This window comes from Sprattus sprattus, assembly GCF_963457725.1.
Source record: "Sprattus sprattus genome assembly, chromosome: 9".
Taxonomy (NCBI): Eukaryota; Metazoa; Chordata; class Actinopteri; order Clupeiformes; family Clupeidae; genus Sprattus; species Sprattus sprattus.
In genome coordinates this window covers 9,816,399-9,843,076 of record NC_137928.1, presented here as the reverse complement: position 1 = coordinate 9,843,076, position 26,678 = coordinate 9,816,399, and the positions used below count along the sequence as shown (strand labels likewise).

Here is a 26,678-nt window from a genome sequence, read left to right as displayed (position 1 = left end):
TCAAGCACACCAAGTACAGTGCTCACCTTCTGCATAGGACTTATGCTTATCTATTCAGGAAAAGAGCTTGTACTCAAAGTACACTAACTAAGTAAATTGTAAAGACAGAGCAGAATTTTAATTTCACCTTCCATGATTATTTTGTCGTCATAGCCTCTAGCTCAAGCTACCCCAAGTGCCATGGCAACCGACAGTCTGAAAACCTCAGTTTCCCCTGTCCACACTACAACTCCGTCTAGGGCAGCGTTTTTGAAAAGCATGGTTTTCAGTGTTGGAATACGCCGTTTTAAAGTAAGGGTGTTGTGTATTCCTCCAGACTATTTACCGGGTTGCTATGGAGCAGTTAACCTGGCTATTAACTATCCTAGCTATCTCTAGCTTAGGAAACCATCTTAACAGTTGGCAGTTGCCTGTGTGTGATAAACTCATGTTAATGTGTGTGAGTATGAACTTGTGAACATAAACTAGTTAATATGAAGCTGCACAGGCACATAGAGGGGTAACCATAGCAACCCAGAAACTCAATGTACATTGAAAAGAGGTATTTCCCAAAATCAGCTCACCAATAAAGGACAGTCATGAACTTAAAGTGATCACAACTTTTAATGTGGACGGAAGGGCTAAACAGAGAAATATTTATGAGTTTCTATATTTACCCGGGTTAGTTTGCTGTAACCTCATGAACCAAAAGCTCTAATTCTAATTCTAATTTTAACTCATGGCCGGAACACGCAGGCTCTATTTCCCTATTTTAGCGGACCACAATTAACACTATTGGGCGCGGTTAGGCGCAGATGACGCGACAAGCTTCTTGCTTGATAAATAGGATGCAAAATACCTAGGCTATATGCGTTTTTGGCAAATGCGCAGATTAAGAGCCCTCTCCGTCGTGGGAAACCCTCTCCGCGCACCACTGACGTGCACCTCCCAAATTTTGTAACAATCGGACTCTGTCAATCCGTCAAAACATCGCTGTTTACCTTATGGGGAGTAGCATGCTGACATTAGATAGCTGTTGGGGAACCATAAATGTTCATGTCAAAGCCGTCCGTCTGTCTAATAACACAGTCGTAGAAGTATATTTCGACCTTAAGCCACAGCCAAGACAATGCAGGAGGAACAGCTGTAAATGTCCTTGAATGGCCCAGACAGAGCCCTGACTTGAACCTAATCGAACATCTCTGGAGACACCTGAAAAAAAAAAAAAAAAAAAAGATTATTAATAATAATTATAATAATAATAATTAATTTGATTTGTAGTGCACTTTACATTCAAAAAGAATATCAGAGTGCTACTGAAAATGACTGTCCCCTGACAGTCCCCATCCAACCTGACAGAACTTGAGAGGATCTGTAGACTTGGATGGCAGAACATTCCGAAATCCAGATGTGCAAAGCTTGTTGCCTCATACACAAAAAGACTCAAGGCTACAATCGCTGCTAAAGGTGCTTCAACTTCATACTGAGCAAAAGGTCTGAATTCTTATGTAAAATTGTTATTTCAGTTGTTCCTTTTTAATACATTTGCTAACAATTATAGGTTTTGCTTTGTCATTATGGGGTATTTAAAAAAATGAATAAAACATTTCAGCACAAGGCTGCAACATTTCAAAATGTGAAAAGGAGAAAGGGTTTGAATACTCTCTGATTGCCCTGTAATATAGTAGGACACCCTTATTTGGTCTTTAAGAGCCTTTTCTGCTGTGAGATGTAGTGCTGAATTCAAAATGTGAAGTTAGTTGTTGCCTCAGGTAACATTCAAGATTGAACAGTGTTTTTGAGTTGGAAGCCATGAATACCTTCCAGGTGCACCAGTCTCACATTCATGTCATATTTATTGGGAGTGGATGTATAAACATGTTCAAAAAGGAGAGGCTTTATCAGCACTGCTCTGAAATGTAGTCCATATGTGCTTGGTGTTGTCATTTTGCTTTTGTTTTGTGCATGTTGGAAGCAAATGTGAAGAACATGACCATTAGTGAGAAAAGGGGATATTTTTGTTTTCATATCTCCAAGGAATTTGTTATGATGTACAAGTTTCAGGGCCATGCTATTTTTTTTATTTATCAAGCAAAATAATATATAGATTTCTCTCTTTCCAAACCAGTTTGGCAGTGGTTTCTTGTTTGATAATTAAATTGGTGCCAAATGTGGACCTCTTCAGTGAGTGGATGAAATCCTGCAATAAGCCACCCAAACACTTAAAAATACTTCAGAGGAACTTTGAATAACCTGCAGTAGGTGTTTCTCATAGCAAACTGACATAAGAGGCTAACCTGTGCAATACTATTACCTGGCATTGGTTTTCCACCGATATCCACAATTTCAAGTCTGATGTTCCGAAGAATCTCTGATTTCTGTGCATGCTCAGGCACCGAGCAAAAGGACCTAGACCAGTCAGTTAATAAAAAAGAACTAGCAAAACAATAATATGCAACAACTTTTTCCCTGGGCTTCCTTCAGTCCCCCCCCCCCCCCCCTTCCCTTCTTTTCACTGACAGTGTCATAGTTTCCAGCAGCAAAAGGAGGGGGCAGGGCTCTTGGATTGTAGAAAGACCACTACAGTACAGTCAACCAATGGAGTTCTGAGGGACTGCTTCCGTAGTTGCAGTTCCCCCCTCCCCATGCCTTTTTTCTTTCTTTTCTTCTCTCGTTTTTTGTTCATTAACCCTTACTCCCTCTTCTTCCCTCCTCCTCCTGCTGACCCTGTTGAAGGGGCCCCACTGGTGAGAGTCAGCCTGGGATGGAGCTATTTTTCCTGGGCCGCTGCGTGTGTGTGTGTGTGTGTGTGTGTGTGTGTGTGTGTGTGTGTGTGTGTGTGTGTGTGTGTGTGTGTGTGTGTGTGTGTGTGTGTGTGTGTGTGTGTGTGTGTGAGTGATATGGTTGGGGGTGGGGCGGATTCTAGGCTGTGGGAGGTGCAGAGGCTTTATGGAAAGGAGGAGAGGGGCTGGATTTGGTCCTTTGATCAGTAAAAGCACAAACAAGAGGGGGGTTTGAAAATGGGTGGCTTTATGGGGGAGGGGAGGCAGAATTGCTGACTCAGGCCTCAGGCTCTCATTCTCTCTTTTTCAGTCGCTGTCTCCCTTGTTCTTACTCACCACAGTGACAGAAATAGGCCTAACCTTGTTGGAAAGTGAGGTACTCACAAATGTCAGTCTTAAAAAATCTCTAAAATAAAACAGCAGAGAACTTCTCAACTGAACTTTTCACAGAAACTGAAATCTCGTTGCTCGCTCTTGCTATCACAGCTTGCTAACATCCAGCTAGGATTTATGCGCTACTGTTATTTTATTTATTTATTTTTTAATTCAGGCTTGAAATGCAAACCAGTGGCCAGAGGCCAGACACGTCTGCAGTGAAGGCTGTGAGCTCTAAATAAAGCAGCAGTAGGGTTTGTGGGTTGTTGCTCAGTCTAGGCCTTTGTCAAGCAGGTGAAAGCTTTGTAAATGTGGCGCCAGATTGTTAAAGACCCTGACACTTCACAGTGTCCACAGTGCTTCCAGGAAAAGGGACCCCCTATGTTGAGCCCCCACTCTGACCCCCCTGAATAGGGGGGCTGGCCACAAGGAGAGGGGGCTTTCCTGTATGGCCTCCCCATCCCAAGCCACACACAGCCACAAAGTAGTAATTAGACATGCCGTCAGAACACTCACAAATGTGTCCGGGCTGTTCCCACTGAGAAAGTGCTGGGACAAACACAGGCTAACAGAGTGTTTTTTTTTTTTTTTTTTACAGTTTAAGGAGAGATTTTTGTTATTTGGGAAACTGTTTGGCAGTCTGTATAATTGTATTTACAATGGCAATTGTTAAGATAAAATTATAACATCATTGTAATAATGTCATTATTTTTACTTGTTTACAACCAAACAAAGGCATTCAAAGTCTATAGAAAAACAAATAAACCACTTTGGAGAAACTTGCTTTAAAAAGAACTACAATGACAATGTGATGTCTGTTCCTAAAATAACACCACAGTGAAGGTAGGATGTTAAACAATCAGGTGGCAAAATAATGATGTACTACATGCCAGCAGTGTCTCAAAACACTCAATTTAAGCAGTTGCTGCACTATAGTACAAACCCCCAAAGCATTTTTTGTAATTATTTCTTGTAGTGGTTTTAATTGATTTATATGCTATATTCCAAAATGACTGTCTGTCAAAAATTTCAACTCCATTTAACAGTTTTCAGCCAAGTATCAGCACCAAACCCTTCTGCACTGCTCTGGAATCACTCAGTGTTCCTAAACATCATAACTCAACTCAGAACTCAGAACTCGCAGATTGCCTCTATGTAGCCTGCAGCACAGGGGAAGATTTGATATTAAGCGCAAGCAGATCAGGCATTTGGACCTCCTGTGAGGTGTCAGAAGTGAAAGGCCCATTTGCTGCTCTGGGACAGAGTAAACAGCTCCATATGTCTTGAGTTATTGCTGTGACTCCCATAGTAAGGGTATAATGATGTTCATTTAATGATGAATTTATTTAAAGGGCGCACATTTATTTAACTTTTAGTAGCCAAACCACTTTCTTGTGAAATAAACAGAAGTGACTTTACTTAATGACCTCTGATCTTTTAGTGTGACATTGGTTTGACTTACCATTCTCTACCCTTCACTGTTTATCTGTAGCCATTTGGATCAGACCACCACCTGGCAAGACCCCCGTAAGAGCCTCTTGCCGATGAACCTGGCCCCCCCCAGCCCCCTACCTCTGCAACAGCAGCAGCAGATCCAGCAGCAGCAGATCATGGCCCCAGCCACTGGTAAGGACACAGTCTCACCCGGTCAAACTTTTTTTTTCTCCATATCTCTCGTTAATCCTGGAATTCACACATGCTCTCTGTTTCTATGAGATATGTTTCCATCTCTGTAGTGACTTTGTTGCAGCGCCGGTAACTTTGAACACAAAACTGATGTGGTGAAATTTACTCACCAATCATATGGCTGTAGTGTTGCAAATTCAACGTAGTTCTGCTCAATACTTGGTGGTTGTTCTAATCGACAGTTAGGCTACATGTGTAGTCACTCTGGGGCAGGGCTAGATTAGGGCTAGATGGTATATCGACTTTCTTATGTATACCGATATCTTGTCAAATGAGATATAGGATGAGACCATATGCCGACCATATGCCGTTTATGCTGATAAAGTTTATTGTTGCGTTACATAATCCGTTTCTTCCGTAAAGCCGTGCCAGTGTTTGCTCCTTTCTCTCTCCTCTTTCACACTCTCCGCACAACCCAGCCCCCACTCTCCCTCTGCGTCCCTCTACACCCCATAGTTGCCCGGCAGTTCTATATTTCACTGTAATGACTGCCGATGGGCGACATGGTTCCATGAATGTTAGAGTTGTAATTGAGATTGACATATATTTATATACCTTAAGACTAGATAAAGTGAGTAGACATTAAATAGTTGTATCTAAACAACTATTTTGATGAATTGTCAAATTTTTACATAGAACCGGTGTTACCTCTGCTAGTCACCAATATGTGAAAGTGGAGGTGCCGTTTGCTATTAAACAGTGCATGTTTAGCTAGCCAGGTAACAGTATAATGAGACCAGACACATCTGTGAACCATTCGTCTACAATTTGTATCTTTGGATACAGTTTTTCTCTGTGTATTGGCTGCTGCAAAACAGCTCAGAATGTAGCCGTTTCTTATCTTTATCTACATGAAAGCCGCTGTAGTTGTCCAGTCGAGAGGGGACTCTGATGATGTGCACTCAATTGCAATTGGAAATGTAATCTGTGTTTTCTGTGCCGGATGGTTAGTAAGTTATAACATTAACTTTTTGGTAAAATACAGCTCAAAAAGTTGTCAACTTAGGCACCCGCAACAGGTCTAATTAGCTAACTGTTACTTAGTGAGGCTAACCTGGTTTGTAAGCCAACTTCAGTCAGGAGCTGCACCAGAAGACCATTATATTTTAAAGATTGTGAAATAAATCTGGTTTTGTCCCGGGTACTTGAAGTGGTGTTTATTGTAGATAATATGGTTTAGTGCCAGCATAATATCTGCAGGCAAATTTAAAGCAATCTGGCGATTGCGGTCCTCTGCCTGCTGCACATTTTCAGTTGGTGAATAAGGTGGTTAGGTGAAAAAAGGTATTCGTTTGGTGGCAGATTGTAATCACACTGGGGAATGATTGCATAGCTTTTTCACCGTACTATATCACTTGGTGGAACGGTCTAGAGACTTTCTATGGTCTCCCATGAAACTTTTTACGGCCTGGCCTTGCCCTTGACACTTCAGCAAATCAACATATGTATATTTTCCCAAGAAGAAATTATTAATTGTATTATGCATGTAATGCAAATGTTTAAAATAGGTAGGTTATTAAAAGAAAATTAGAAATGTATTTAAGAAAAATTCATGCAGTTCAATCACAATTATGCAATACTACAATAGTCGATGTTTGTGCAATCTTCTTGGGAGATATCCTTAATGGAGAGAAGCAAAGCAGGTTTCCAGTGGTTTTCAAAAAAACCAAAAAAACAGGAATCAGCAGAAGTTGTCTAGAATAGTAACAGGGTTAAATGTTCTATAGTTTAATCAGTCTGTTATTGTTGTTGAAAACAACTTAAGGAGCATTCTCAGAGAGAGGCATATTTTTACTTATTATTGACTATTTAGTTGTATCATTTTTCAGTTACATGTTTTGCATCTGTATATTCTCAAACAGGAAAGTCAACCCTGTCTATGCATTTCATTTTTTTCAAAGTTTGTTTTAATTAAAGTGCTTCACATGTGACTTTACGTGTCCACTTCGTAGAAAATACCGATATCCGATTCAGCCTAAAAAAAACCGGGATATGATATTTGGTCCGTATCCCCTAGCCCTAAGCTAGATACAACTTGTTGTGCTAGCTGAACCAGTGTTACAGTGTAAAAGAATTCACACTTGTTTTTCTCGATGTTTTCCACTTTTCTGAAAGATTGGATATATTGAGGGGATCTAGAGGAGAGGCAGCCTTTATCGTTACACAGTGATTTGTCACGAGAGACTTCCATGTGATAAGGGCTGTTAACTGAGTGGTGGATGTGTGCAGAATTGGATCCTCATTTGATCTGTTTTGCTGGTGTGTCTGCTGGGTCACTTATTTGTGTTTGGCACCTCTAAGCGCAGAAATGTGGCATGTTTGAAAGTTTTTTTCGTTAGCTACATCACCATCAGAAAAACGACACTATCGTAAAAGTGTACATGCAAAATTCCTCATTCAATTGCACATGCAATCATTTCATGCAAAAAAGGAACATGAATTGGTTATAACAAATTCAATAAGATAAGATATGTAACATACGTTGCTTTAACACTGTCCTCAAGCAGGATAATGACATTGTTGGAAGGGGATAAAGGCAAAACAGAGTGTAAACTATGGAAACATTTCTCCCTTGCTTACATTGTAGCTAACTATGGCATTACCCATCAAATTACCAGGGAAAAACAAATGCATTTGCTCAAACACATCATCAGTTTCTAGGCTAATGGTTTGGCAGGGTTTTTTTTTTTGGGGGGGGGGGGGGGGGGGGATAGCCAATGGCCATAGATTTGTTTCACATCTTCTATCAAAATGTGAAGGTGAGCAAGTGCACAAGAGGAAGAATTAGATTGTGCCTCTCAGACGTGTTTAGTTACTGTGTTAAGCAGAATCGAAGCTCCTAGGAAACCTTAACATCTCTTATGGGCCTTAAATAAGCACCGACTGCATTTAGTTGTTTGACGCAAATATATATATATATACCGTATATATAAAACAAAACAAAAAAATCTTTATGTACGATAACTGGTAATCATTTATTACTCTTTTCCGTTGCTTTGTTGCAAATATTTTAGCTGTATTCTGTGTGGTAATAAACCGTAAGTAACTCAATTTTTGGGCCTGATGAGTGGCCCTATCAAGCATGGTGTGCATTCTATATGCATGCTATGCTGTGATATTCATGGCCATGTTCGCTATGCATTTTTAAGCCCTCATTTTTCTTAATGTTAGGTAAGAAGACAAAGTCTCATCTTTTCCAGTCATCTGCAGCTCATCCAACCACATCATGATGGCTGATGTCTCCTCATTACCTGGGCCCAACGCCAAACCCCCTGTGCTGATGCTGTTGCCAGTACATTAGCCATATCCATTTGTATATCCAAAACTTACTTTTTGTACAGTGTAGAAACTGACATTATACATGTCACTTGAAGTATATTATACTGAGCATGGGCTATGAGTATGTTACGTTTATATTTGAATGCATAGTTATTTTAATGCCTGTTGTATGTCCTTGACCCCATTCTGTAACATGGGTACTTAAGGGGTTTGATTGGCAAGATGGATTTGACAGGCGGCCAGCTGTGAAGGGTGCTAGGTTTGAAATGTAGGGGTGAAGGCAGGCAAGGACACCTAAATGTTTGCACGTTGGGCCTGGATGTCAAGCTGAAGACACCAATTTCCCTTCAACATGGAATTATACTTTTCTTGTGGATTACTATTTTTTTCTTGGTATGCCTCGCAGGCACTTGGATTATACATGTTTTTGGGGGGATATCACCTGAAGATTTGTTTTTTCGGAATTGCCTGGATTTTGCCAGTACGAATTTGAAGGTTTGCGTCAGCCTGTGATATTTTCAAGGTAACATCTCGCTGGTGAGATTACAGTGGTTGTTGAAGAAATTGGATCGTCATGTCTCCCGAACTTCTCAATTCTTAAAAGAACCATTGAGGACGAAGTACGTACAGTCCACATAACAGAGGCACTTAACAGTTTATTTTGTATCAAAGGACTTGGGAATATGTATTATAGGCTCTATGTGCAATATGTAAAACAACTAAGTTGTCAAGATAAATGAATTGACCCAATGCAGTGTCTTGTTTATTTATTGTACTCTCTAGGGACTAGAATGTTTGCTGCCTTGGAAAAAAGCCTTTCTGTTTATGTGGTTCAGCCACCCTGTGTTTTTGTGCACACAATACTGAACTGGTGGGATTGAGGGAGCATTACAGTCTAATGGCTGCTATCTGGCTGTTAAAGAAATAGTTTGAAATAGCTGTTTATTGCCTTTGGAACAACAACGTATAGTGATGTAGGGACGGTTTTGCAGATAGGATGATGGAGTAAACTTCAGTGCTGGAAATAACAAATAGCTCACACAAATATCCCGCTGCTTCCCTTTTTTTCCAGTGGGTTGCACAGCAAAAGCATCATGGTGGCCAGCTGGAGCAGGAGCTGGAGCTGTAACTCACTCACCCGCCTGTTATTCTGCATGATTGCGGAAAACTCTGTTGGATATTGTGATGTGTTATGAAGTTCATAATAGGTTGCAAATCGCTGCAAATGGTCAATTTGGTTAGCATAGGGGCTACCATTCGACATCTGTTTTGTTCACTGTAGTCTGGAGGCATTCCACTGGAAGATACTGAAAGATATTTGGATTGGGATGTAACTTACATCATGGATGCCAAGATAGAGACTACAAATCAAAGTCACAGAACCCGGGATAGAGTTATACCACCCTGCACCTTTGTGACCTCTGTGGTATTTTCCATGAGTCTATCCATCTAAATGCACATAAAAATGCATCCCCAGTTTTTCAAAGCAAAGCCCATGATTGCATTTATGCACAGAGAGCAACTGATTAGGTGATGAAGTCAGGCAGACTACATGGTCTATACCAGAAAGACCTGCCTTCTGAATCATCTTCTCGGATAGTACTTACTACTGCAGCAATCACACCAATTTTAGGACTGTCTCGACCCTGGTTCAAAAGCCAAAATCAGCCACATGCCTTAAAGAGTCTGTGTCTATTGAACAGTGTTTTGCAATACTCGTAAAGGAACTGACTTTGAGTCCAACAGTCCAGGAAACCAATCATAATCAAGCAAGAAATGTAACTGTAAAATATTACTGAAAATGTAATTGCATATTGAATTGGCCCCTTTGTATCTTGTTGCCGGAAGAGTCAGTCAGTCAGTGCTTCTAATTAGGCGAATAGGCGTACTTATAATTAGGCGTATAAAGAATGCATTATTATCACTGTTAATGATAATAATAATAATAATAATAATATGACATTTAATTTTTGACATTACATTTTTGTGGTTGTAGCATAGTCTTGCACATTTAAATATTCAAATTATTGTCATGTTTAAATCACTGTGAGAAACTGTGGTATAGCCCTTTGGGATTTGGTGATTCTAGTTATAGGACGTAGCTAATTTGCTACTGCTAATCTGGTTTCAGTTCAAGAATCCTCTTTGTTAATACAGGGGATTGTGTCTATGTAAAGGAATGGGAGGATTCTACTTCCTCACTTTCTACTGATGTTGTTAGACTGACAGACACTTTCTCAGCCACCTAAAATTTGTATATAGTCAGTATAACATTCATGGGCAAAAATATCCCTTGCCTTAAGTATATTGCTTTTCCTCAGGTCCTCTTCCTGAGGGCTGGGAACAGGCCATCACTCCAGAGGGCGAGATCTACTACATCAACCACAAGAATAAGACCACCTCTTGGTTGGACCCCAGACTGGATGCGCGATATGGTATTCTTCTCTACTCTAGCTGTGCAGTTTTGTTGGCTTTCTGCTTTCTTTTTCAAAACTCGTATTATTTACAGCCCTGGTGCTATTGTAGTTTGAATCTTTCTGTCTTCTCGTCTGTTTTTCTTTTTTTCTTCTCTTCTCTCCTCTCCTCTCCTCTCCTCTCCTCTCCTCTCCTCTCCTCTCCTCTCCTCTCCTCTCCTCTTCTCTTCTCTTCTCTTTGTTGGTATGAGTTAATCCCTCTGTGTGGTAGTAAAGCTTACAGAAATGAAGGTAACTGCTTATGTCACTCTGATTTACTCACGCTCGAGGTGCCTCCATCACATCACAGAGCTGTTCCCAAGGGAAGCGCCACTCTCACAGTGTGTTGTGTTCCAGTTCTCAGTGGTATAAAAACGCTACTCTGTGCTTCATTGGCATAATGCTCTTTGGTGTAACAAGAACCATACTGACAAAGAATGCACAAAAACGTGCCAAAGTATGTGTTTATGTGCTCATTCTCTAAATCCCTCATAGAATATATCCAGTGCATATCTGAGCAGCATGCACAAATATACATATATATACATATATACATATATATAGAACTATATATATACAAATATACACATATAGATGTGTGAATGAATGTGCAGTGCTGCACAACAGTTAATAGTGTGTGGTGCTGGTACATTTGGCATGACCACACATTCAGATTTGGTACATGCACAACTATGGTGCACATGAAAAAATAACGATGCACTAATGTATTGGGAGTGTCACCATATTTTACAATTATAATGTAAATATTATGTCCACAATACGGTTTCCCATCTCTCTCTCTTTGGCTGTTCTAAATCCTGGCCTATTTTCCGGTCAAATACAATCGTAAGAGAATCTGTACCTTTTTTAAGGTATGTGGTTTCTAAGTTTGATTATAGCATTGCTAAAGTGTTGTCATCTGTAGTGTTTTCTGGTGGTGGGAGATTGCAGATCCTAGCAGCTACACAGACAAAGCCAGATCACAATAGTGAGGCTCTTTGAAGATTTACAAGTTAATGCACAGGTCTAGTAGGGCACCAAGTCGTGCACATAATGAATGTGAGAATGGGCAGGGTTAGGGTTGAGCTGGGGTTGTGTGTGTGTGTGTGTGTGTGTGTGTGTGTGTGTGTGTGTGTGTGTGTGTGTGTGTGTGTGTGTGTGTGTGCCTGTGTTGGGGAGGGGGGATTCACCCATATTCTGCACAGACAGGTCTTTAGGGAAACACTCTTGTTATGTTGACCAGGCCTTTTCGTCCACATTCGGATTTTGCATTCAGAGACCTGTTCTGAGTTCAACTGCTCAAACGCACTGAGGTGAAGGTTCCTCTGTGTCCGCTGATATGCGGGTCCATGTTGTTCATTAAAGTTTAATTTGCTGTTTGCACCTCAGCCGAGCTGAAAAGTGACAGAGCCCCTTTAAGCGGGCAGGACGACCCCACCTCACCGTCTCCCCCCCCTCTCCCCCTGCATGAGATTCGGAGCAGCTCAGCAGCTCCTTCTCCTCCTCCTCCTCCTCCTCCTCCAGTGGACTTCCAGACAGAGCTGAACCATTGCCAGGCCTCTTTATTCTGTGGTTCAGCTCTTAATCTGTTCCAGACCTTTTCTGTCAAAGAGCTTCAGTGTGCGCTGAGAAGAGGGGGCAGGGAGAGGCGTGGCGACAGCGAGAGAAAAAGAAAGATGAAGAGAAAGACAGAGAAAGTGAGCAGGGAGGGAAAGACAGGGAGGGGCAGAAAGGGAAATGCCAATGGGATGCGTGGCTTCCCCCTTACTCTTTCAGACGGTGAGAGGAGGTGAGGAAAGGGTTCCCCCTTACTCTTTTAGACGGTGAGAGGAGGTGAAGAGTGGGTTCCCCTGTAATCTTTAAGAGGAGGTGAGGAAAGAGTTCTCCTGTACTCTTTTAGATGGTTAGAGGAGGTGAGGAAAGGGTTCCCCCTTACTCGTTTAGACGGTGAGAGGAGGTGAGGAAAGGGTTCCCCCGTACTCTTTAAGATGGTAAGAGGAGGTGAGGAAAGGGTTCCCCCGTACTCTTTAAGATGGTGAGAGGAGGTGAGGAAAGGGTTCCCCCGTACTCTTTAAGATGGTAAGAGGAGGTGAGGAAAGGGTTCCCCCGTACTCTTTAAGATGGTAAGAGGAGGTGAGGAAAGGGTTCCCCGTACTCTTTAAGACGGTAAGAGGAGGTGAGGAAAGGGTTCCCCCGTACTCTTTTAGATGGTAAGAGGAGGTGAGGAAAGGGTTCCCCCGTACTCTTTAAGATGGTAAGAGGAGGTGAGGAAAGGGTTCCCCCATACTCTTTAAGATGGTGAGAGGAGGTGAGGAGTGGGTTGCGCTAAAGGCCCCTTCTAATGCTCTACATTTCCTTTTGTAGTGCGGGAGAAACAAGCATAAGCACACACTCACATACACTATTTACATTACACATACACTAAAGACAGGCTCCATGCATTTTGTTTGAGGCCAAATGTAACTTATACTGTGAAAAACGGTCCGCTTGGTGATGCAATCACAGGGTATTTCTGGTGCAACTGTAATAGTAATCTGTAGCAGACATCTGTCAATTATGCCTGCCATATTTTGGTGAGATCTCTTGAAAACAACTGAGCGAGGGCTTTAGTTCAGAGACAGAGTCTGAGTTTTAAACACATTCAGTGCTAGACTTCTGTCACTGTCATAATGAAGGAGTCATACATCCCATATGGTTTCTTTTAAGACATCCTGTGCAGCATGTGGATGCAGAATTTCCATATTTCGGAATATATGGTAAAAAATGTAGTTGTAAAATATGATTACTTTCTCTTCTTAGCATTTTGCATTTTTAGATAGACAGGATGACAATGTTTATTTTATGAGCAAAGTTCAAAATAATTTTGATTAATTGATTTAATGATGAGCGAATAAATTAACTGTAGAGGAAATAATAAAATTAGTCTTGTTTAGTTCTCATATCCGCTCACTGGGGCTATAGCTTTCTGCTCCATAGACAGAGGCAATGCAATAAAACACTCAGCTGACCTTTTGAACTGTGGTAACTTGAAATCATCCCCCTCTTCAACTACTCTCTGTTCTCCGTCCACACAGACACACACACACACGCACACACACACACACACACACACACACACACACACACGAACACACACACCTCAGCCCTCTGTCTCTGGAGCAATACATGTGTATTCCAAAGCAGATTACTATGCTACACTTTTGTCACACAACAAAAGAGCTAAACCACTGGAAAGAGTTAGTCCTGCTGACTGTCTCATTAATAGACATTTACGGAGACAGGGCTCCAGCTTACAAATGGAAATGCCTGGTGAAAACAGCAGGCAGATCCCTTCAAAGTTGCACGTTTGACTCCTTTAGGTGAAGTCGGCAAGGGGTGAGGGATTGAGGAGACTGACCAAAGCAAAATTAATTAGCTCTTGGGCTGGTGTCAGGCACGACTAACAGAATAGCCTTAATCCCTTCAGAAGACTCAGATGTGATTAACACAACCTTTCCACAAAGCAGGAGATTCGGCAACGTGTTTGTTAAAGCCCCGCTCCCATATGAAACCCGTTAGTGTATCAGTGAAATAAGGTAAAAACAACACGGGATAGATGACACATTTTCATTCCCACTCAGTCTTCCATAACGGATAAGTCACGGGTGTTGTGTATTCCCACCTGACTGTATTTAAGGGGATGAACCAGAGTGTGAACCTCCTCGAGACGTGCAAACACGAGAGGTCTCATGCAGTTACCCTAGCTATGAACTACCCTAGCAATCTTTATGTTAGGGAACCATCTTCACAGTTGGCAGTTTCTTGGGTGTTAACATGAACTAATTAAGTTAAACTTGTGTATTTTTGGGGGCCAGACACAGCGAAGCTGCACAGGCACCCTGAGGGTTTCTGCCCGGGTCCTATTATCATTTTATAAGTTGCTTTGAGGAGACTGTAACATGAGCTAGATAAATAGCTATAATTTCATGTAAATTGGACACTGCTATTCAAACCGTTCATTTAAAAGTTTCCCTAGCTAGCTAGCTCATGTGTGTAACTGAATGGCATCATCAACATCTACATAACAAAGTGTTAGGTCCAGTTAACTGCTGATCAACTTTTGCTGTCACGGAAACACAGTAATATTTGTATGTTTTACTGAAATAAAAGCTTGTGGTTTAGAATTTTTGACAGATAAATGATATTTGAGATATAAGAGAAAGCTTAGTAAATAGGCTGCAAGTTTTAAGGACAACTATCAAAATGATCTATGTGAAGAAAAAAAACAACGTTTTAGCTCCTTACAACGTGGAGGTAGCAGCAGCGCTATATCATTTGTATCCTAATGAACACAAAAGGTCTTGAGCTCACAGAAAGCCGTCGCCTTGTGCTTAATGCCGTAGGGATCTATGAGAGGACCTGGGCAGTTATCGGTCATGTGCTGCTGTTTTCTCTGCCTCTGCTATCATAACACTTGAACACCGAAGTTGGCACCTTGCTGGTGGGTGCACAGTGATGTCAGCTTTGCGAAGCACTCATCTTTTCCAGTGTACTTGTGAGCCAGCAGTGAGTCATTACAGCACTCACTCCCAGCAGACGCCATTTAAGCAGAGGCTTTTGAAATAAAGACACACAGAAGAACAGCACATGAACAGTTTTCTTTGTTTGATATCACTCTGTAGCAAAACAATAGGGAGACAGAAAAACAATGACTGTTCCAATAATCCCCAGATAGATCATTGGTGGCTATTGCTAACTGTGGTCAGACTGTTTTCAGAATGGGATCTTGTTGCCAAGCTAGGCCTTCAAACATTCTCCTGATTTTTTCCAGACCAAAGTTGGACTCACTCTACCACTATTTTCTATGTCCTTACCAGGCTCAAGGAAACAATCTATAAACAATGTGTTTTGAAACAGCCATGTAGTTGTCTAGTTTTTTTGCTTTGTTTAGTTGAAACATTTTAGCCAGAATTCACTTAAGTTGTTTTCCTGTATTCATTTCTGATGCATTAGAAATATTGGCAGTGTCCGTTAACTGTCATATATTTACAACGATTCAAATTGTGTCTGCTCCAAAATCTGCATTATTTTGACTGCATTGTGTCTGAAAAAATCTGCCTTGGACTGCCTTTTTTTGTATAATCTGCTTGTTTCCTTCTCAGTGGCTTATCTCTCCCTCTGGTAATGTGATATCCTGGTTAGGACCATTTCTAAACCCTAGTAATAGTCAGAAGTCAATATTGACTTAGGCATCAGAGGAGCTCCTTTAGCAGTTGTGGGACCAGGACAGTGCGTCAAGTCAGTCCCCCTTGCCTTCTTTTCCAGATTGACATTCGCAAACACAGTTGCACTGTAGTACTGTGGCCTTGTGCATGCTCTGAGATTTGTGACGATAAAGTCTGTTGTTGCTAGCTCGTCGTGTCACAGCAGAGCGTGAACAAGATTACTGCGGGGCGGTCCAACCTGTGCTTTCTGTGTGCGTTAGAGGATCTTTCCCTCCCTACCTCGCTGCAGTTTCCCTGCTCAGGGCCTCTCTTTTCAGCAAGCCTTCTCATGTCTAGAATGGCCGAGGGGTGAACCTGCCCTTGTGGCTTATCCAAATACGCAAGACTGACTGCCTGGATACTGTGTTGTTTTCTTTCTCTTTCTTTTTTCCTCTCACGCGCTATCCCCCCCTTCACCCTCTCCTCCAAAAAAGATTATTCACTCTCGGAGAGTCTAGAATTGACTTCTATTGTTCTTGCAAAACTTCAGTTGTTGTTGTTGTTGTTGTTGTATCACCACACTGTATGTGGCTGTAAGCGGTGCAGTTCCAAGAGCTACTTCAGTAGTGAGCTACAAGCCAGCTACAGTGGTCTCATATCTACGGGAGATAAGGCCCAGAAAAGACACACACTCCCACAGTGTAACGCAATAGAGAGAGAATGGGGGCTGGCTTGTGTGTGAAAGCGTGGGGTAATTTTAGAGGTGAGGGTCTGTTTGTGTGAGTGGAAGAGGCATTATGTGGGACAGGGGTGTGAGGTTTGTGTGTTGGGGGAGGGGTACACACAGTGTTGGTAAATGGGTTGAGGGCTTATCCCAGTGTTCCCAGGCTCCTCCTAAGTGGTGCTGTATTCACAGTATGATAGTGTTAGCCTGCTGATTGATGATGGAAGAGCCGGGAGGACTAGCGCACTATCCCTCAGGCATCTGCAAGGGATTGCCTCTCGTTATATAACTTCTTACTCTGACAATTCTGTTTGTTGTCTGCCGTCAATTTAGTTTTGTTTATTTAATACAGAAACTTTAAACTAAACTTAACTTTAATATTTTTGATATTATATAAAAGATAATTATTTTTTTCGTAGTTTCAAATTTCATATGTATAAAATCAAAGAGCGACTGACATGGTAAAGCCCTTAAAAGATTAATTATTTAGCCTCTGCTAACAAGCGAAAAATGTCGATAGCTGAATTCACTGAACTGTAGCATATTATATTGTTGGAAAAATATTGGAAAAATCCTCCCTTGAAGGAAACATTATAAGTCACCTTCTGCATGTTCCATACCAATCACAGTAATCTAATCATGTCATAACTTGATGATGTAGGAAAAGGCAGTTTTGCCGCGATCAGACCTCTTGGCCAAAACGTGTTCTTCCACCGCAAGTCATACAACAACTATTTCCACTGGTGTGTGCTAAGCATTACCGAACACATTTAGAAGCCCAAGCAGTATCACTTCCAGGAGCCTTAGTAAACACCACTGGGCAACAAAGGAAATTCTGTCTTTCCGGTGCTGTCTGTCATCAGCTGTTTTAATGAGGTTCTGCATCCTCTCAGGCAAGAGATGAAGCTCCTCCATCCAGCCCTTACAGCTTGAATTGAGTCATTGTAATAGTACATGTATGAGTCCCTGGCCAAGGTTACCGGCTGGGCTTATGGCTTGGGGCCCCATACCATCAGAGGCCTCCGATCATCCATTGTTTACTTATTTTATTATTATGCAAAAATCTTAAGTGCAGGCCTATTAAACAATATTCAGGCCCAAACAGAAACTTTTGTTGTTGTATCGTCCCCAGATACGAAATAATATGGCCTGAGATAAGAACCCCTAGACATAGTTTAAACATGTTGGACATGACTCACTAGTTTATACTGATGTAACCACTTGGAGATGTGGAAAATCAAGACTTCAGAAGTGGGAGCGCAAGTTTATTGTTCTGTTTGGCTGTAGCACTAAACCACCTGTCCTTCTCAGGTGCAAGTTTGGTGACTTTGTCCCTCTTTGTCTTTCCACCCAGTACAGTTTTGATAATGAAATGGATGAATATGCACAACAGGAACTGAGGAGTCACTTAAAGAAACTGAGTGGGAGAGTCTTGGACCTAGTGTTTATCTCCAGGAGAACCGGTTTTGCTAGTGGAAGTGTTAACACATGTCTCTGAATAAGGGGAGTTGGCTTAGTTGCCTTGGGCGTGTCTCCAGACAGACAATCTTAAACATAACAAAAGAGGGTGTTGGGACATGTAGGAAAGCCTTTGGCTAACCATAAAAATGCTAATATCACAGCTAAGGCACTTGAATGAAATGCAAGCACAAAAAAAGTTGGGCTCTGGGTTAAGTTTTAAACAATTTACGCAATTTCATGATCATCTGTATTCATAACACCTCTTTGACATCTTCAAGCTTTTGAGACCATAGTATCAGAGCATCAGTGTATATGTCTTTGTACCATATCTTGTAATGCACATCGATACAATCAAAAAGATGAAACTGAAATTTGATGTCAATGAATCTCAGCATGAATCTGAATCCATCAGCTAGATAAAACTTGATTGAGTTATTGTGTCCCCTGTGTAACCTAATAAAGTATAATTTAAGTCTAAGTTAAATGTTGGAACTTTGGTTAGTCAAAACGCTATGAATGCAGTGCTTCTTATAGTGATGATATTGGAGGCCCTATCAAGATACATTTAACTTTTCTGACCTCGGTGCCAGTAAATGTTGGGACCTAATATGAAATATGAGTGTTAATGTCAGATTCAAACTGTTTGCACTGACGGCACTGTTTATGTTTGGAGCCTAACCATGGCCGCTGCTGAGAACATGCTGAAGGCCTCAGTTAATAATAGAACCCAAATATTATTGTTACAACATAAAGCCCAAACACAGATGGAATGATTAGGTGTGTTGTGGGGTTTTTGTTGCTTTCTCGTCACAAACACTACTTAGATGTCTAATCAAGCTCAAGCAAATTGGTAGACTAAATGGAGATATTTTGATTGATTGGAATTTCTTGACTGGATGTTTCCAGTTCATCACCACATCACCACAAGGCCAAGGTTACTGTGAGTAGCACAATTAAGGTTCAGTGAGTGATACTTATAATATTTCAAATATTTGATGATGACTAGATGCAGTACCAAATTCATCCATGACCAGTAGAAAGTGTAGGTGAGTAGATGAAAAGTGAGTGAAAAACTATTTGTCAGATGTGCAAGACCAGCTCATATCTATGATGAAGATTGGGAGTGTTATGCACTGTGCAGTGGGGCCTTGTTGGGTTGTGAATAGGATTAATTCTAGTAGAGTCTATAAGAATGAACTGATCAACCCCGCAAGCACATAGGCTAAAGCTTTTACCTTACAGTTGAAGCTTACAAGGTTTAAGGAATGAGGGCAGCTGCCTGACCAAAAGGTGCCTTGTAACATGTTATTTTTTTAATTCTTTGGGGCTGGTGTACAGTCGATGTCTTTTTTTTTTTTTATCTTCAACCGCTTGATGTGGATAACTCTGGGATGATTTTTCAGGGTTTACCTACTGTTTAGATCAGGATGCCTACTTCCTCAGTCAATCTTACATGATGAATGCACTTCATGGGGCCACAAAGCCGACTATATATTTGTAATGTAAAACACAACCGTGTACTAGCCTACTGTCATTTCACTGTCTTGAATAAAATGAACTGACCATGAACTGAAAATGTGTTTTGTTGGCTCCTATGCTTATGGAATTATCTAGCCACACTCATCTGACGGTCAGTCAGTAATGAGATATAGCAACCGCTAACCCACAGATCTTAATGGATATTGCTTCCTTCCTTCCTTCCTTCTTTTTCAGCTATGAACCCGCAGCGCCTCTCCCAGGGCACGCCTGTGAAGCAGGGAGGTCCGCTGCCCTCCAGCCCCCAGGGAGGCACGCTGGGAGGCAACAGTCAGATGCGTTTGCAGCAGCTCCAGATGGAGAAGGAGCGACTGAGGCTCAAGCACCAGGAGCTGCTGAGGCAGAGACCCCAGGTCAGCACCCCCCACTAGCCACAGAAACGAGCTATGTAACAGAGTTGTGATTTAAACACAGTATTTTAGGTTTATGAAATCATGTTCATTTTGTAGGGCAAGGTTGAAATGGCTTTCCCCTTGAGGCTGATGTTTTAGGTGAAATATTTCAGTGTTTATAATGACCTAAATATAGCTGTCATAGTAATGCAAACAGCCATTCTGATTGTGCAAGTGCACTCAGAGACATAATTATGTCTGGATTACAATGCTACCCTGGACCCCTGAGCTGTGCGGGAGCCTTGTCAAAACTAGTTCTGAACATGTTGCAGTTAACAACCTGAGGAAACCTATGCCCATTCATTCTTTTAAGAGAGGTGTGTTTGCCAGCTATGTTTGCCTCCTGACACAGAAATGTTCCATTGAAAGAGCTGCGTTTACTATGACGGAAGACATTTCTATAAAGGAATGGGCGTGATATATACCCAGACTTTGTGTGTTTGTGCAGAGGGCTGGAGAGTAGGGAATATAAGGGACAGCAGGTTGAGTTGTTAGGGGATGGGTAGAGTGCTCTGTACGATGCCCCCTGTGCTGGAAGTTAAACAGATCAAAGGTACAGGGACCCACTGGTATGGTGTCTCAGAAACTACAAGCTGTTCAGAAAGCTTTGGTCAGTAAGCACAGCTAAAAGCTTGTGTCCAGTCAAAGACACCTGCTTTTGTTCCTTGGAAATCTGTTGGGGGTCTTTGAATGAATCACTCTAGTTGGTCTATAGTCCCATATTACTCATCCCACTCATTGTCTCTTTAAATAATGTAGTTCTGGATGTACTATAATAAAGTACATTTTGTAAGGAATTGCAGTGATGTAATCTCTCTGGTGATCTTTAAGTAATACTTTAATGAACGTGACCTTACAAACCATACCACCATGTTCCTGCTTGTAGTGTCATTATGGATGTTTACAGAAAATGTCTTTCACAATCGTTCGTTGAAATGGAAACCAGATTTGTTACTTCATGGCCAGGGATGGGCTTTGTACTTGCATTCAGTTACGTCTCGCCAGAAACCACGCTTAATTGTTATGGCTCTTTAGATTCTTAACGGTTTCCTTTTGTTTAGTCAAAACAAGTCAGGTAGGCCTTTTTTGGTACAACTAGATGTCTACAGCAATGACCTTTGGCAGAGATGCACAAATCCTAAATCCGTATACTGTCCAGTGTCCAGGTTTTGAATCCGTTGTTGTACCTGTCTTTTCAAAGATATGGGAAGAGGGCCCCAGCATATTGCAATTACTAGATGCATTCCACACCAACATGGAGAACTTCATTAGAGAGGGATATTTCCTGTTCCAATGTCTAGATCAGGCTTTAGTAGCGTTTGTGTCTTTGAAATATTCAATTCTAAGTTTACTGTAACTTCTCTTCAGCGGTGACTCTTCCCAAAGGGCCTTTGTGTATTTTTCTCACTCTTCTGACAGGCTGTTGATTCTCACATGTTGGTTGCCGGGAACTGGAAAGTGGGTTCCTATCCCTGACGGTGTCTGTGCGCACAGTGATTGAATAACAAGGAAACTTAAACATTGGTATTTGTATTACGTTTGTCCTGGAACTGTTTGGTTTTAACATGGCATTTGCACCCGCAGGAACTGGCTCTGAGAAACCAGCTTCCCGTCAGCATGGAGCAGGATGGACCAGGCACCCAGAACCCCATCTCCTCTCCGGGCATGGCTCAGGACGCCAGGACCATGACCACCAACAGCTCCGACCCATTCCTCAACAGGTGAGAGTCGTAGCCTAATAAAGAAGTTTGGCCTGATAAAAGTTTTGAAAGCTTTTCTGAATCTTAAATTTAATTTTAGCCAGAATCAGTCACTTAAATGAACTGTGCTCACGTTTCAATTTTACGTGCCTAGCAATCCAGTCATAAACCTTTACAAACCCTCACATGGCAATGAATCATTTGGGGTCAGGAGCACGTTATATGTCCATCTAGTGGACATTGTGTGAAGTGCTTGTTTATTTAATCAACTAGAATCGGGCCTCATGTTTTTTTCTTTCTTCATATGGCCTCATGTGCCTTGGGCACCAGTAAGGACTCAAACAAGTATGGCTCAGCAAACTAGAGTATGGTTGCCACTCAAAACACTCCTCCTGTGCTGAGGTATAAAGAAACCCCAGTGAGTTTAATCACAGTCCTTATTTAACAAGGGCAAACGGTACAGAGTTTGGTCTCGTCTGTGAACAGGCCAGTCTGCCCTGCAACCCCTTCCCCAACCGGCCTACATGCACACAATGGCCTCATTCATTTTACCTCTCCTCAGTCTAGCCTGCCCTGCACATTTCACTCCGCTACCACTAGATAGCCAGTTAGTCAGCTAATATTTGTCATCGGTCCTCCTCAAATTATTATTGTATTTGTCAGGGACTTCTAGTCTCTGTCAGAGTCTCTTTAAAGTGACTTATTCTGGATCCGGTTTAAATTGTTTAGAGGTTTTGTAATTTATGAAGATTGATCTGGGCCAGAATGTAAGGTCATTTTGGTTCAGTTTGATTTATTTTAGGTTAAAGAACAAGTATTAAAAGCTTCATCCCCTGATAACGTGCCCTTTGCTTTGCTGTGTGTGTTTGCAGTGGGACCTACCACTCCCGTGATGAAAGCACAGACAGCGGCCTGAGTATGAGCAGTTACAGTGTCCCCCGCACTCCAGACGACTTCCTCAACAGTGTGGATGAGATGGAGACGAGTAAGTTCCCCTGGAACAGTTGCACCAGATCACATTTTACCATGAGTCAGACTCATCACTTATCATGATTCAGACAATGGGTTTCTAACTTATTTTAACCTCAATCTGCCTATAGATGCTATTAACCTACTGTATTTGTGTATTGATATTGGTGCCATGTGTATTTATTCAGTAATCCCTTTAATGGCACTATTTTATAGCAATAAACTCATAAGAATTTTTTTTTTTTTTAACTTAAAATGTACTAAAAACTGATGCAAAGACAGTAGATGAAACTAGCAAGTTGATAACATCAGGTGTTTTGATGTCTTTGATACACTCGATGTGACCAAGCCTTCATGTTTTGCATTATCAGATGATTCCCTGGGCCCTGCCTCCATGGTGACACAGCCCAACCGTTTCCCTGACTACCTGGATGCTATGCCCGGCACAGACGTGGATCTGGGCACGCTGGAGGGGGAGAGCATGGCCGTAGAAGGTGAGGAGCTCATGCCCAGCCTGCAGGAGGCGCTCAGCTCTGACATCCTCAACGACATGGAGTCTGTACTGGCCGCTACCAAGATTGACAAAGAGAGCTTCCTCACATGGTTATAGAGTCACCATGGGGACAACGCCGCCGCCGCCGCCGCCACTCTCTCTATCTCTCGGAACTAATGCCGAGTCAATTCTGTGAAGGACGCCTAAAATGGCTTTCACAACAGAACAAAAAAAAATGAGAATTGATTCTCTGGATGAGTTTGTTATTTCGTCATTCATCACACATGGCCAAACTTGAGATATTGAGTTTATATTCCTATGGTCTCTCGTTTTTTTCTTCTTTTCTATATTATTTCGTTTTGTCTGTATCCTCAAGGCTGGCCCATGAACAGACAATGAAAGGAGAAATGTCCAAATGTGTGCTTCGGTCCCGTGGGGCGGGTTGCTCGGCCTGCCATCCTCAGACGAACACAGAAACACAATCATGCAAAACACTTCAGAATATACAACCTCTCTCTCTCTCACACACACACACACACACACATACATAAACACACACATACGAACACACACACACACACACACACACACACACACACATACAAACACACAAGCACACACACACACATACAAACACACAAGTCAGGATAGCTATACTTAATATCCTGTACTACCCTGTACTGTCTGCCATCTCATCTGAGATTTTTTTGTATTGTTATTTCTTGAGAAACCAAAAGATCTTTGTTGATGAGAGGCAGAACTTCTGAAAGTTAAGTGGAGTGAGGTTGTGGTCATGTTTGGCCAAATCATTTGAATAACTCACGAGGCTATGGAGGATGCAGTCTGTTCCCCTGTTTGGCAGTGCCAGCAAGGAGTTCAATCCAAGTCAGTTGTCTTTTACTTTTTTTGTATTTCTGAGGAGAATTCAGTACCAGATTGCTGCATTACTGTGTAAAGCATTATATTGTTATATTTGTCGTATTGAACATCTGCCATGCAACTCCACTCTTTTACTACTAATCATTATTTTCAATAATCAAATATACTTCCTTAAAGTTTTATTAAAATGTATTTTGGGAATTAGGGATGTTATATTTTGAAATGAAGCTTAGCCTCTATATATCAGTCTTATTTAAACCTAATTTGCTGGGTTATCTTTTTAGTACTGCTTTTATCAGTTATGGGCATTGCGTATAGATCGATGAGCTTTTCCGCCTTTACCGTTAACAACACAAAAAATATAGTGGTTTTTTTTATGAACATAATTCCCGTAAAAACAATACTGAACAGATCAAACTGACAAGTCAATTGGATTTGAGTTATTGTCCTAATATGCTTTTAAGAAAAAAAAGAAGAAAAAAAACATGCTTTTCTGCCATCAGTCTGTTGCTAAAATGTCATGTTAATTACTAATATACTCCTCACATGTCTAGAAATGTCACTATCCATTAAAACACTACAGGACAAACAAGACATTGCCAGACAATGCAGAAGATATTGGAGAGCTTGTCTGATATGACCGCCTTGCAAGAGAAGTTTTAAGAAGAAGATGGTTCTGATATGTTTATGTTGGTTAGCGGAGCACGTCATGATGGTTATTGGTGTAGAGTAGCAGTTAGCTGGAACTTGACTGGCCATTGTGTTAAAGGATCATAGTATAAACCATTAGCTATGACTTCTGTAAGAATTTTTCTGTCCAAGCTTCCAAAGACTGTTTTTGTTTTGTGTAGTCATATCCTTATGAACACCAGTGAACAAATTATTTGTAATATTCTTCACAGAATACATCGTACATAAGCTAATGAAATTTCTATGGCCTGGGTACAAACAAATGGAGATATTAATGCATCTACAGCCCTTACCTGTCTTCCTTAAGTGGCTGTAGTTGAATGAAGTGTAGAACAAGTTATTGATTAATCCAGAGATTCAAAATGTAGTTTACATTTGGAGCGTGAGAACACTACAGCATCTGATCACTGGTGACAGTATCACAAATGCTTCCTATATTCAGAGAATATGAGTATTATGAAATGTCTGTTTACATAGTGATTTTACCCTTTGCATTTATTAATTATTTGTCTCAATGATGTGGGTGCATATTTGTGATTATTTGAACAGACATGCAAACCAATTATACAGCTGCAAGATTTACTCAGATTTTTATATTAACTCACAAAGAACAGCAGCGTCATTGTCTTGAGGTCAAATGTTAGTGATTCGGGGATGAAAATGTTTTGCTATAGAAATGACATTTGCTTCCTGTTTGCAGCTATAGCAAAATGCATTGTTGATGGACATCAGTGTTGGAAAGAACAATGTAATGGAAAGTGATTTTTATAAATCATTGGTACAGCGGTGATATTTTTGTGCCTACAGAAAGTTAAAGTAAGAAAAGGTATTTGTCACTGAAACATGATTTCAGTTCTTAGTTAGTATGTAACTTCCAGAATATAGTAATTATGGACTATTTTAGTGTATTAATCACTCAAGGTAAACAATTTGTATTGTAGATGTTCCTAAATGCACATAAAATTCATAGACATGATCTCTTCATTCTTTTTTAATAGATATTTGTGCATGTATGGTAGGACCTTAAGTTCTGTTACACTCTTTATATAATACGTTTAAAATTGGCCTGGAATAAAATATATACTTTGTGTAAGCGTTGTGTGCTCCTGTTTATTGTCTTTGGGGATTTTGTGATCATAATAAGCCTGCATATCTAACCCACACTGCTATGCCATGAGAAAGACATAACATCTAAAGTTGATCTAATGACAAAACAAATCTTAAGCCCTGATTTACTTAATACCTTTTGCACAAATTAGCAAGTCCATTTATTTACAGCCTGTCCTTTAAAGTCTTCTACAGACAAACAAAAAAATAACCAACCTCTTTTTAAAGCAGGTTTGCAGTCGAATATGCAATTTTGGTGTTACAGCAAAATAATACAAGTTGAAGTAAATGTTAACACATAAGTTGTAATAATTTACTAAATTGTTTGAGATTGTGAGGGCGGTTGCGTGTGGAAATCAGACCGATGGAAAATCAGTTAATCTTACACATGTACCCTACTCTTAGCTCTCGTTGTTGTAAGCCGTCACTAAAGAATGTATACATTGAAGATGTTTCCCTCTAGGATAAATGGATGAGCTCATTCTTGTTCCCACATGTTTATGTGTTCTCACATTGTCTACGTCAGTCTTTATGTTCTTATTTGTCTCTTAAACCAGACTTACTTAATTTCGCATTTTTTAAACTTCTATTTCCTATCGCGAATCACCCTGGCTGACAAGGCCAGGGCAACTGGAGAAGCATATACAGTATGTTATTGACATATTTTCTTCTCCACACTGTTCATCACCAAACCATGCAAACCATTGGCCTCCACAAGTTCTAGGTAACTCAAATACTCAGTTCTAAAGTTTTCTCTGTAGAGGTGGTTCAATTTACTTCTTACACAGCCTTCTGTCTTACAAATGACATACAACAATATAATTTAGACTAATTTACAATGTGGCAAGACAACTGCATGTTCAATGTTTTAATTGCAATTCAAACAAATAGGATATAAATAGGCTTGAGGCATGAATTATTTATTTAGACAAGCTCTAAACCCAAACCCAGCAAATCATTGAAAAAAAAAAGTATTGACCCTATGCAAG

General features: G+C 40.9%; 1 protein-coding gene across 2 annotated transcripts in view; it reads left to right on the top strand.

The window, feature by feature from the left end:
- yap1 (Yes1 associated transcriptional regulator) overlaps positions 1 to 25,675 on the top strand; it is a 32,089-nt gene extending 6,414 nt beyond the window's left edge. Inside the window, exons 3-8 of one of the 2 annotated variants that reach the window (XM_080845317.1) lie at positions 4,630 to 4,763; positions 10,424 to 10,537; positions 19,637 to 19,812; positions 21,436 to 21,572; positions 22,424 to 22,536; positions 22,892 to 25,675. In XM_080845317.1, coding sequence (XP_080701443.1) covers positions 4,630 to 4,763; positions 10,424 to 10,537; positions 19,637 to 19,812; positions 21,436 to 21,572; positions 22,424 to 22,536; positions 22,892 to 23,130 — 913 coding nt within the window. In that variant the 3' untranslated portion in view covers positions 23,131 to 25,675. The remainder of the gene's footprint in view (positions 1 to 4,629; positions 4,764 to 10,423; positions 10,538 to 19,636; positions 19,813 to 21,435; positions 21,573 to 22,423; positions 22,537 to 22,891) is intronic. The other variant, XM_080845318.1, reaches the window with a different exon arrangement.
- The last annotated feature ends 1,003 nt before the right edge of the window (positions 25,676 to 26,678 follow it).